The following is a 12,899-nucleotide window of genomic DNA, read 5'->3' as shown; positions in this document are numbered from 1 at the left end:
TTTATAACAAGAACAGAAATATTCCTTTAAAACTTTAACCAATAAAGTTTTAATTAAATTGTTAAAAGATTAAGTAACAAACATCATGCTCTTAACAACCACTTAATCTTTATAACGTTTTTAAATAAGGCAACATACTCTTATTTATTCAGATTTTATAAACCAGAAGAACCTTTGCGAGGCTTCGGGACTTTAAAACTTCATTTCCACAGCGACGATTCGGTGACATATCGAGGATTTCAGGCAACATATCAGAGTAAACATATTACATATATAGCGTGTACGATATACGTTATAATTTAAGTAAGTGATAACCAACGTTGTTTCCACAGTGGTTGAGGACTTTTCGTCGTGCGAACCCAACCCGTGCAACACTGGAACTTGTACGATGATAAGGGGAGAGATTTACCCAACTTGTGACTGTGGCCCTGGGTTAGTATAAAACTTAACTATAACAGGATCGATCAAGTTCAAATTGTATGTGTTGTGTATTGTTTGTTAGTTCTAGTTGTCGCTTTGCTCTATTTTAGTTAATTTTTCTTCGTTACATTTGAGTTAAATTGCGAACCCTCCTTGTTATAAAGATGAAATTGTATTTAGAACAAGCGGAAGATATTGCGAAATAGATATACAAGAATGCGACTCCAACCCATGCATAAATGGAGGAACCTGTGACGATACGAGAATAAATCATTATAAATGTAACTGCCCAACGCAATGGGAAGGAACTAACTGCGAAAGAGGTAACATTTAAAGTAAACAAGAAACTTTAACTGAATCATAAAACTATAAATACTCGCAGCAAAACAAGACCCCTGCCTATCAACTCCATGTAAGTACGACGGGGAATGTTTGTCCAGAGAAGATTTTACTTTTACTTGCAAATGTAAACCCGGGTACAAAGGAGATATTTGTGATACAAGTAAATCATTTACTCTTTGTATAAATACCAATCACCAACTAAAAGATATAATAAGAACTAAACTTGATTTGCCATAGAAACTGGCTGTGGCAACCCAGGCATCCCATATTTGCACATTCACCGGAGATTCAACGAAGGAACAAAGTTGGTTTACTCCTGCGTTGAGGACTACATCATGGTGGGAACAAACCACACAACTTGCTACAGAAACGGGTCGTGGAGTCACCTCATGCCGCAGTGCATAAGTAAGTAGATTAAAATCATGAAATGACTAAAGAGGACACTTAATTTACCTTTTATGTCAACAGAAAACGTTACCGAAGAAGAGAGATCTGAATCCAAAATATCTCCCTACTCGAGCGTTATGATCGGACTTGGGGCGACCCTAGTGGTCAACATTACGGTGTTTTTCACTTATATGGTTTACAAGAGGTAAAAACAATAATTGTTCTACATAGTATGACGTCACTTGTAAAAGGTTTTAGATAAAATATTACCATGTTTTAGAATTAGAAGTAGTAGTTTAAACCAAACTAAACCCCCAATTACTTACAGCCCTTGGTCCATACTGGACAAACTAAGAGTTACATTTACGTCACAACCACCTAAAGTTACGTCAGACCCACTACAGATGACGTCATCACCTAAAATGAGGCAACAAACAACGAACAGTGACATAAACATATCACAAGCATCAGACGATGTGTTTGAACTAAGCGAATATAACAAAGTGGTCGAACATCGCGAATCTAACTGACGAGGGTAAATTTACCCACAATGAACCCCCCTACCTCGTGCATTTTATCGTCCCAAATATTATTGGATGTAAATAAATTAACCGCCGATGTTCGATTTATTTATTGTTGTAACGGTGTGAACCCAGGTTTAAAGTTAACTAAAAAGATCGACATTTTATGTCATATAAATAAATAAACGACAGTGTTAACAATATAGTTGTTGTTGGCAGCGATGTTACGTAGGCAGTGTTGTGACGTAGTTCCATGACGTCACGTTTACGTCATCAGTGAGTTAAATAAGTCTCCAAAACATGAACCACCCCCAAGTGTGAACAAACAAACACTCGTGCGATGACCTTAATTGTTCCAAACTATAAAGTTTATGACGTCACAACTAGGTGGCAAACTTGTGGACTGGATAGCGGAGATCGAAGCTTCCGGTTCCGGATCGAACTATTCTGCCGGCAACGATTCTGGCAGAAGGAGAAGTTAATCTGTCTGAAGATCCTGCAACACAAAATATTTTAATAATATTTGATTTTATTCCGAGCTGGTCAACAGTAGGTTTACCCAAAAAAAAGTAATTAATAATTAATATATGTTAAACTGACCGTGAAGGGCAGCACTCTTAAGGAAGGTCATCGTTGTTTCGAAACTCATCTGCTGCAGGGGTGACACGCATGACCCGATAGCGACACGGTTGAACGGTTTGTACTTGCCTTCGTAGCACATGTAGTCTCCAATCAGACTTAAGTGTCGAGGGTCAACTTCAATCCCTGGAAGATATTTTAAATTTTAATTAAATTTTTTCGAAACAGGTTAACTGGAAGAATATATATTTTAAAATACAGTTAACTTACCATATACAGCAAAAACGTTTGCGATTTCTTTAACAACAACCCTTCTAGCAGCTTCAATTCCGTACATATTAGCCACCGAGTGGACACAATTACAATAAAGTTTGTTAACATCAAGACTCTGCAAGAAAGATTGGAATTAATTAAGTTGCTCGCTTTACCTGGTAAGCCAATTACAAATCTGCAGCTTAAATTTAAGCAGACACTAACAGATCTAACTTGGGCCAAAGTTTATAATTTAGGACTAAATCTTCCTACTTCAAAGATAGGATTACAAATACTTACATCTTCATTTTCAAACATTTTATGAAAGTTGATTCCCTCGGAGACAAAGTTTACTAAACCTGTGTCTGCTTGTGCTGGTGTCAGAATACATCTGTAAAAAAACATAATTAATAGCAAATTAACTTAAATACAGACTTTAAAGTAAATATATTAATTCAAATAACCTTGTCAATCCTTTAACTGATCTCACCGCACTCTTTTCAGCTTGCTGGCGAACCAAACTCACAATATCAACTTGAACTGAGGTCAAAGGCATCAGCAAAGTAACCTAAACAACAAAATATAAGATTACTATACAATAACCAACTAAACATCACATATGTACAAGCTTACTTTAAACACTTACCTTACACCATCCAGCCTCATTTGCATCAAATTCATAATCTTCAACTGAAATGCTTCCGTATCCCAAGTTCTTCACGGCTTGAATTCTAATCTCAATACTCGTTGCATCCAACATGCTTGAGTGGTTTAGATCTAAACAAAAATAAAGTCATTTTAAATCATAAAAAACACTTTGTAAATTAAAAATTTATTCTTCTGTTTTAAACCTTCATCTTCTATGACATCATCACCCATTGTGACATGTCCACCAAATGTACCATCACCCATTGTGACATCACCATCATCATCAACTATGTCATCATTGACAGGATTCTCCTCTTCTATATCTGAACAACAAAATTAAAGTGAAAAAATTCTTGTACGTTTTATGGGAGTTTAAAGTTTGGAATATTATACTTACTATCTTGCTCTTCATAATCCACGTCCTCCCGTTTCTTCCTCTTTTGATCTTCAGCTCCTGCATCCCCATCATCCGCCTCTTCATCATTGTCCTCATCCTTCTTGCTCTCGTCAAACTATGGAATTAAAATGTTATCATTGTGTTGTAGGATCATTAAAAAAGTTGGGACATAGAAATTTATGTAAATCAACTAATTACTGTTAACACAACAGTGATGGCTGAAAAGCAGTTTTTAAATTAAATATAATGAGAAAAAAACCTGTTGGGTATCAGTGTCATGGAACTGATCAACATCAGTTAACTCCTCGTTTTGAGTTCTCCTCGACGTTTCCCTAGCAACACGTTGATCGATGACCAATCCCTCCTCAGCTCGCTTCTTCATTTGCTTCCCGATCGCCACCAGCAACAATCGGAAGAAACTAGAATCAAAATTTTCAGATTATTACTAAAAGCTGGATTTTATTCATGAGGCAATTTAAGGTAAACCAGCTTAAGATAATGTTGGACAGATGTTAATACAAAATCCCACAGTTTCTAGACACAAATAATATCAGCTGTAGATTCTAAACTTTGAATTATCGAACCAATAAATCAGAAAATTTGGCTAAAAATACCAAAAACTTACTTTTTCTCGATGTATTTGAGCACAGTATCTCTATCAAGTGCCATCTCCTTGTTAAACTGAGACTGAGGTAGAATGTTGAGTTTGATGGAACATTTGCGGTATCGGTCGCCGTGGGACCCACCTCCGGTCACCACCAGGCGCTCCTCAACACTAAACTTTTGGAGAACCTGAAAATGGAATTTTGAGATTTCAAAGTTAATATAAAGCAAGTTTTGAATAACTTCTATTGTGATTATAACTAGACTAAATACAATTTCTAAGTTAAGTGTCAATAGCATTTATATTAAACAGTTAAACTCACCTGACTGAGAATAACTTTTGTTAACTCCTTGCAAAGTCTCTTTGCTCTTCTTTGTCTGCCTTCCAATACAGGAACCGTCACTTGCGGAGTTTTAATTGTTTTGGAAGCTATCATTAAAATCTCCCGTAGCCTGAAACAAAAACGTTAAAAGTAAATAATAAATAACTTTAAAAATTTAAACGTGAAACTCACCTGGGGATACCGAGTGTGACATTCATCTCCCCCCTCCCAGCAAAGTGAAAAGTGTTCAAGGTCATCTGAGTGGAGGGCTCCCCGATGCTCTGTGCTGCCAACAAGCCAACACTCTCACCAGGTTGGCACAACGATCGTTGGTACCTCATTTTAAGAAGACTTTCAAGCCTGTGTCATTAAAAAGTTAAATTAATAGAATGTTTGTCATTAAGTCATAAAAACTTAACATCGAGCAATCTGTAAGAATGTAAAATTGTTGTTAGCTTAAATTTAAACCAAAACAGTTTATTAATAAAGGAACAAAAATTGAGTCAACAATATCTTAAAATAATCCCCCCGCAAAAAAGTATAAAAATCTGTAGTTATTGACTTACTTGTTTAAAGTTAACCCATGATATCCAAGTGCAGGTTTTTGGTTTTCATCCTTTGGTAAACAACAAGGATTCTGTTTGAGGTAATCTTTAGTTTCTATATAAAACTTTTCACTAGTTGACCCGAAGTAAAGATCAGGTCGATAAAAACTTGGAACTGGGTCAGGAATCGAATATTTTGAAGCTCGTGTGCAATATTCTTGTTTTTTAGTTTCCTCTAACTTTCTCCACATGCTTGATAACTAAGTTTAAAATAAGCAGGTTTTAAAAATGGCTTAAAAAAAAACTTAGAAAGCTAACAAGGTCCAATATAAAAGTTTACCACTGAGATGCTTGCACTTTCTTGTTCGTTTGCAAACTCCAAAAACCCTGAAGTTCTTGGTAATTCTTCCAATCCATGCCGGTTCAAATATTTCTCCCTCTTTCGCTTCGATTTCAAGAATTTCTTCCACTTCTTGGAGGCTGATCGACAATCAATTACGTTTGATATTTGGTCCATAGATGGAAGTTGTTTTTCAATGGCCTAAAATAAATTGTTTATAAAACCTTGCCAATTTAGAATGAATTCTTAGGCCACAAACACAAATTAACCAAACAGTTTATGCTGTACCTTGTGATTGTCCACAATGAGACTACATTGCTTCTGCTGCAAGTACGAGGTCTTGTTGATGTCGATTCCATCTTCACCGTAGAGGAATTGTAATATTCCACCATCGCTATCCCTCACTGTCATATCATAAGCCAACATCAGGCCCTCCAAGTGTTTAATCAAACAACTAAAAATTAAGTTAATATTAAATTGTGCCATGTTACTGGGGATAAATGAGTTTTGTAAGACTAACCGTTGCAAGTAACCACTTCTGCTTGTCTTTACAGCTGTATCCACCAAACCCTCTCTACCAGCCATGCAATGGTAAAAGTATTCCTGTGGTCGAATGCCAGTTAAAAATCTAAAAAACATTGTTTATTAAAGTTTATTTATGATAATTATATTATTAAAGCAAACTATTTTCATGTGAAACAATGTGGGCAAGGTGACCAAATCATATCATCTTAAAACCTTTGTATAAACATTCAATTAAAATTATTGTCTGTAACGATTTTACCTTTGTGAAATGAACCCTCCTGCTCTCAGTGTTGTGTCGTAAGGTTTGAAAGAAGGAGCCGATCTTCCGGATGGCATAAGAGGAGGTCTCCTCCCCTCCAACTCTATCTGACCAAGCAGACAACTAATCTGCATACAGTTCACAGCTCCTCCCTTTGCTCCAGCTGGAAGTAGGTTCAGTGTTAAACAAACTACAGAGTCTACTGTATTGATACAACTTACATATAACCATAAGTTGAAGGTTGTTTGATGGAAAGGTTTTAATGAGTCCATTCCCTGTACACCACTTTGCAATTTGATCGTTCACTGAGTTACTGACTCTTTTCATTGCGTGGTCCACTGCAGCTAGTTTGTCCTCACCTTTACGGTTGGGTAACAACGAGTCAACATGAGCCGACCACAATGCATCTGTCACAGCTGCAAATAAATTTCAATTTCAATCGTAACAATGTAAAAATATTTTGAAAATTTGTAATAATTTTACCTTCTTCGTTATCTTTATCTTTAACATTGAGTGTCTTAGCAACGGTTGCCATGCCATCATTTTTGGTGGTTTCTATGACAGTTTTCCTTCCAATATTTCCAACTGAGGTCACCAAAATGTCTTCAACACCTAGGAAAGTTAACTGTATTTTGCATACCAAACAAACATAAACTGTACTATATTGGAGTTGTTTATTAGACATCAATACATGAGGTCCTGAGTTAAATTCCAGCTGTCGTCAGATTCATTTTGTATACTATTAAAGTCTAAAATCCAACAAAATTAATATTAGGTCAACAATTTAAAACTGGGCAAATTAACACCAATTAAGCTCTAAAAAAAACAAAAAATTGTCCTAAAAAAACAACATTTATACCTAGTGTAAATCCTCTATATTGTTGGAGATAACAAGTAAACAGTCGAGCCAAGCAAGTGAGCAACCTTCCACTAATATCTCCTCCGTATAACTCATAAGTAGCATGAACCAACCCATGCTCTGTTGCCCCGTAATGGGCTTTGTCCAGTACCCCGCATAACAATTCACCATTCTTGATTATAACCTGTGATTTAAGTTAACATTTTAGTAAATATGAACTTGATGTAAAGATGTCGTAAGCAGGAATCAAACCACAAACCTCAGCTTCGCACATATCACCAGGTTCAATAATCCCACAAAGAGGAATCCTCTGTGTTCTATTTTGCCAGTTCTTGGGACCAATTTTTGATTTTCCTTTTAGGTTAATTAAAGGCAATCCATCAGGAATAATGTTGATTAATAAACTGCTAAATAACTGTAAAGTAAGGAAATGAGTTTATTACAAAACAACCACAAAAACTAATAATTTAAAGTTAACCTACTTGCTTGCCAGACCACATTGGTTTAGGTTTCAGAATTGCAGGTTTCAACAACTTTGTTTTATAAGGAAGATGCATTAAAGCATTGTACAGTAAATGTTGGTAATCACTACGCTCAAAAAATCTGTAAATAAAACCTTAGTTAAAGCCTGGACACGTTTAATCATAAGTTTAATTTAACCGAGAAATAAACAAACACTGACATTAATATTGTTTAATTCCAATATTATTATTTTTTAATTTTATATCACAAATTACAATTAATTAATAATTAACACAATAATTAATTACCGTCCCCTCATTGAAATATTGACCCCAGCGACCATGTGATCCTGGATCAAACAACTGAGAGGTTTCCCATCCTTCCCACTCAGGTATTGTTTGTCCGTTAACATCAGGTTGTAGGCCTCTGCTCTGCAGTGCTCAGTCTGTGGGAAGTGGGCGTTCATTTCATCTCCTGTGAAAGAGTTATGAGTAAAATGGTAAATTAGGTCCAGACCTACCAAAATGTAAACCTAAAAGTCAAGCAAGTTACAAACCGTCAAAATCAGCGTTGTAAGACTTGCAGTTGGCATAATGAAGTCTCAAGGTTTTTTCCTTTGGTAAAACTCTAACTTTGTGCGCCATAATAGATCCCTTGTGCAAAGTTGGTTGACGGTTCAACAACATAACATCACCTGACTAAATAATTGGATACAGATTTTAAGGTTATATTTGTTACCACCATTTAGTCTTGGTTTGGCAGTTTAGTTATTATAGATTATAATTGCCCGATAATGAATCTGCTAATTAAGTGATAGCTTAGCAGAGTTTATAGTGTAACTTAAGTAGTGGGGATCATACCCAGTACCTTGAGCTGGTTTTGCCAACTCAGTAATTTATTAAAATTTTGTCCTTACCTCAATGTGTCTCATCACAACTTTGGGTTCGCCAAGAACTCCGTGTTTCTTTGACTCAGCAATCAGTTGCTTAGCAACAGCTTCCCGCTGAGTTTTATCGGTTGGACTTAATAAAGTTGCTCGCCCATCATCCACAACGTGGGTGGCACCTGGGTGGACCTGAGTGAAAGAATAACAAGATTAAATACAACCATTAAATAGATAAAGATTAGATACAACCATTAAATAGATAAAGATTAGATACAACCATTAACTGTTTTACCAATAAGCTTAGTTAGGCTTGTCATAAGCCCAGTAAATATAAAATAGTATCAAGTTTACATATTAGTACAATTACTGTAAATACCAATGACAATATGTCACAGTTCTAAGACTTACCAGGGGTCCATTGATGACAGCTTTTCTAAGTTTCTGAACATTCCAGGGGGTTACCGGGGTGGGGTAAGTTAACCTTGTTGCAAACACTAAAGGTACCCCGATTTCGTTTGTTGCAATGTAGGGGTCGGGGGAAATAACCGAGCGAGCTGCAAAGTTTACCCTTTTACCCATCATGTGCTTACGGAACAAGCCTAGAAGTCAATCAACAAACACATTTATAAACATCAACTTTGCGAGTACAAATCATTCCTCAAAACAAATGAAAAAACATTTACAATAATTACATAATTACAAAAAAAAGTCAAAATTACACCAAACTAAAATAATGTTGTTGCTAAACTTAAAAAGGTTCAATAACTTACCATCCTTCTTTTCAAGAAGTTGTTTGATTCCGGGAGTTTTTTCCCCAGAGGTTAAAGTCAACCGATCAAGGTCGCTGTCGAACAAGGAATTGACATGTTGTTGAAGTCGATTCCATGCATTTCCCAACTTCTCTGACAAGGTTTTGCCCGGGACACTTGCAAGTAAATCTCCTTGTTTATTTTTCATCTGATTGGAAAAACGCCGGTTTAGAATCCAATCCAACAAGTCATAAGTTAACTTAAACTAAGTTTAACCAATGACAACCTCTTACCCTTGTTAATTTCTTTCCCATGACAGTCACATCTTCTTCTATTTCGCCGATATCTTCAACTCCTTCCCCTTGCTTCAACTTGCGCATTAACGCTCGCAATATATTGCAATCCATCAGAATCTACAACAAAGTAAAAACGCCAATTTAAAATCCAGTTGTCTTCTGCTAGTATAATTAAAACTTTACCATTACATTGCTATAGGTGTAGTAAATAATTTAATCTAAGATTTTACGACGAAACCACACTCTAAAATGAGTTGTTAACAAACTACTGTTGAGTTTACCTTTGAATAGGATGTTGTTTGTGGGTTCTCAAATTGAGTTTCGTTCACTATCCCAAGAGGCCTGAACCTAGAATTTAAAGATCACAAGTAAGTATAAGTAAACTTATAGTTAACTTATGACTATGTTACCTTGAAGGAGGGACAGGAAGAGCAGTTAGGAAAAACACATCGACAGCTTTTGTTTTAACTTGACCATTTTCATCTGTAATGACATAATTTTAAGTTAAAGGTTAGTAATACCTTACATATAGACACCAGATACACTTATAGCCATCACACTATCGGTACTAAAACAAAAATCTGCTTTCTAACCATCAATTTGAAAGATATTTTGATCAATATTTTCCTTTCCTGAAGCATCGGCCATGGCAACAAATACTCGCGATAAAACTGATTTCTCATTTTCCCACAGCTTCGAGATGTGGTCGCAGATGTTGGATTGGGTGAGGAAAGATTGGGTTGCTGAGACTAAAAAACGATTGTTATTAGGAGTATACATGGTTTACACAGTAGACCATAACAACAAAACTACATAAATTTGTACAATTTGTTAGGTTTAATATTAAGCTTCTAGTAAATAACAAAAATGGTTAAAACTTTTACTCTTAGCTCCTTTTTCTGCAGCTTCTGTCATGTAAATCTTAGAGTTGTGCTCAGCTCTGATAGTGCCAACTGGGGAGCTGAAAAATAACAATATTTTATTCATATTTTTATCCGGTACAAAACTAACATAAATATACTTGGTTTTAAACCACTCCAAGCCAAGGATAAAGATGTTTTAAAGTAGATACAAAATGTCTTATACTATAAACCTACCAGCAGTGAGGACAAGTTGAAACCTTCTTAGCAAGTAGATGTGTAAATTCTTGCACGAGTTCCAGGTGTAATTCTGAAGCATTTCGTGACCAACCATTTTCCCTTTTATCAGTGTTTTCCTCTTCCTAAGATAAGATTGGAATGTGATTAGTTCTTATAACGTAACGGTTAAACTTTGTGTGATATTTGTTTAAAAAGTTGGCTAATCTTATTAATAAAAGTAATTATTTTTATTTAACCCACCAGTTTTCCCTCTTTACTGCTCTTCATCTTGTAATAATGTTCCTTTAAAACTTGCCTCAGTTTCTCCTGCACTTCCTGCAATGTCACGTTGTCGTCATTCTTCTTGTTTGAGGTCAGGATCTTGGCCTGAAACAACAAATTTACGTTTTAGTTTCAAAAAGCAGAAAGTCAATTTAAATTTTTAACTTACCTCATTACAAGCATCCTTTAGTGCATAAACAGTTTGTACCATTCCACTTTCAAGGGCATCAAGTTGAACCGAAAATAACAACAATTTATCGCGAGGAATCAAAAGTTTCTGGCAGGTTAAACACGATCCCCTCAACAAGTAGTATAAGGTCTGTAAGAAAATATTGATCATAAGTGTATAGTGTTTAATGCAAAATTAACATTTAAATAGAATAGAGTTCACAAACTGATACATAACTACAATATATATATATATATAAAAGTATAAATGTCCAATTTATAGGCCCCACACCCTCAGGTATTTTAAAGCCTTAAATAAAAGAAAAATACCTTGAAGAATAAAGGATGGTACACAGGCAATGGGAGGTCAATATGACCCATGTGACCCGGACATTGAACTGCTCCCAACCCACAAGTTGAACAAACTTCATCCTTGGTTGCAGCACCGAACGTGGAGTCGTACAACCCCCCTTCAGTTGGGTTCAATAGAACATCAAGAGTGTGAGGGTTTGATACTTTCTTTACACTTAGTTGCCTGCATAGAAAAATTAGATTTAATTAAAGTTACCACAAGCCCCCAGCTGTTGTAAAAATTAAATCTAAGACTGAATGTCCCTGAGATATTTATTTGAAATAAAGATTAAAAGATTAAAGTTACCTTATTTCATCAGCGTTGTAGCAGGAAAACTTGATACTTGATATATTCTTGTGGGGGATTCCCAATCTTTTCAACATTTTAAACCCTTGAGTTTCCTAATTCTTGACCTACAGAAAAATAATATTTTAAACAATCCATAAACAAAAATAAATTCACTCTGTTTAACAGCAACATTTACAAACCAACATTTAAACTTTACACAAAACATTGCACACACACATATTACACCAACATTAAACCAAGTTGTAACCTCATAGCATAGAATATTTAATACAGTGGTGATAATAGGCACAATTATATAATCTTTAAAACAAAAAATTAACAAAAATTTAAAACTTTGGGGCAGAATTTTGCTCTTTTTTATTTTTCTTGTCACCAATTTCTTTAAAGGCCCCATTCACAAAAACCATGTTGTAATTGTTGTTTAATTTTTGGTATTTATCCTTTTCAGATTGTTCTTTAACAGAACTTCCAACAATATCCATCAACATTTCTTTAAACTGAATTGCCTCAGTGTTTGACAGTTTTGAATTTTTACTGTTTTTCGATGAAATAAAATGAACTTTAATATTAGCGTCGACTATTCCAGCATTTTCCAACTCCTTTTTTAAATCTTCTTCTAATTGCTGAATACTTTCATCTTGAAGATTATCATCTAAACCCTCTAATTTATCAATATTGTTAACATCATAAACCTCAATATTAACATTATTCACCTGAGTGCCAGGTAAGTTTAATCCTCCGAAAATTTTCGAGATTGGATTCTGGTTCAGAAATTCGTGTTCAAATAAAAATGCCTCGATTTCAATTTGGACCAACCTGGCTTTATCAGCAGTTGGTAGATCTTTAAAAGTATCAAAATGATCAATCACCAGGTCAACTAACTTGTGTTGCTGCTCTGCGCTTAATTTATCCAATCTTTCTTGGTTTATAAACCTTTTTATAAAATAAATCGCTGTCTCTTTCGTGTCTTTAAAGAACTTAATATCAAGTTCAGGTTTTCGATCAAAACTTAATTCCAAATTGTTTTTGGATTCTTTTTTTGTCATGACAGCTTTCTGGTCAACATTTTTTTGATTAAATTCTTCAAATTCTTGAATACTTAAGATAGGTTGACATTTAATATCTCGTCTGTTGTTACTATTTTGTTCAACTTTGAAGTAAGGGTGAACACAAAGGTCACGAGATTTAACAGAGATAATATAAGAACATGTGATTGGTTCGTCCACTCTGTCTATGTAAGCAACATTTGCACTTTCATCGCAATAATATCTCACTTCAGTCTTGCGGTACAAGTCCAATAATTCACATTTAGTTCC

The 12,899-nt window shown here is 35.1% G+C and overlaps 1 protein-coding gene across 1 annotated transcript; it reads right to left on the bottom strand.

The window, feature by feature from the left end:
* Positions 1-1,712: 1,712 nt before the first annotated feature.
* LOC145749438 (DNA-directed RNA polymerase I subunit RPA1-like) lies at positions 1,713-11,896 on the bottom strand. The gene is made up of 37 exons (XM_082565202.1): positions 11,581-11,896; positions 11,253-11,457; positions 10,924-11,073; positions 10,734-10,859; positions 10,491-10,615; positions 10,278-10,354; positions 9,987-10,142; positions 9,804-9,876; positions 9,675-9,741; positions 9,391-9,510; positions 9,119-9,305; positions 8,757-8,947; positions 8,379-8,537; positions 8,019-8,160; positions 7,771-7,936; positions 7,483-7,603; positions 7,260-7,415; positions 7,001-7,184; positions 6,625-6,753; positions 6,363-6,557; positions 6,142-6,304; positions 5,878-5,985; positions 5,646-5,811; positions 5,358-5,558; positions 5,039-5,277; positions 4,665-4,832; positions 4,473-4,602; positions 4,172-4,338; positions 3,806-3,965; positions 3,547-3,661; positions 3,353-3,472; positions 3,148-3,278; positions 2,966-3,069; positions 2,802-2,892; positions 2,520-2,637; positions 2,271-2,435; positions 1,713-2,166 (listed from the first exon to the last, which is right to left on the bottom strand). Exons 1-37 carry the CDS (start codon positions 11,655-11,657, stop codon positions 2,054-2,056), a joined length of 5,265 nt encoding a protein of 1,754 aa, XP_082421328.1. The 5' UTR covers positions 11,658-11,896; the 3' UTR covers positions 1,713-2,053.
* Between the last annotated feature and the right edge of the window lie 1,003 nt (positions 11,897-12,899).

Source organism: Corella eumyota, chromosome 4 (genome assembly GCF_963082875.1).
Source record: "Corella eumyota chromosome 4, kaCorEumy4.1, whole genome shotgun sequence".
NCBI classification, from domain to species: Eukaryota; Metazoa; Chordata; class Ascidiacea; order Phlebobranchia; family Corellidae; genus Corella; species Corella eumyota.
The sequence above is the reverse complement of the archived record's forward strand: the minus strand, read 5'-3'. Positions and strand labels throughout refer to the sequence as shown.

What these genes read in the sequence shown, in the direction of transcription:
- LOC145749438 (XM_082565202.1), bottom strand. Translation starts at nt 11,657, where the DNA reads ATGTTGAAAAGATTGGGAATCCCCCACAAGAATATATCAAGTATCAAG. An exon ending in CAATGTGGTCTGGCAAGCAA is followed by an intron (nt 7,416 to 7,482) that starts GTAGGTTAACTT and finishes CTTACTTTACAG; the next exon opens with TTATTTAGCAGTTTATTAAT. An exon ending in CTCAAATACATCGAGAAAAA is followed by an intron (nt 3,966 to 4,171) that starts GTAAGTTTTTGG and finishes TTTTGATTCTAG; the next exon opens with TTTCTTCCGATTGTTGCTGG.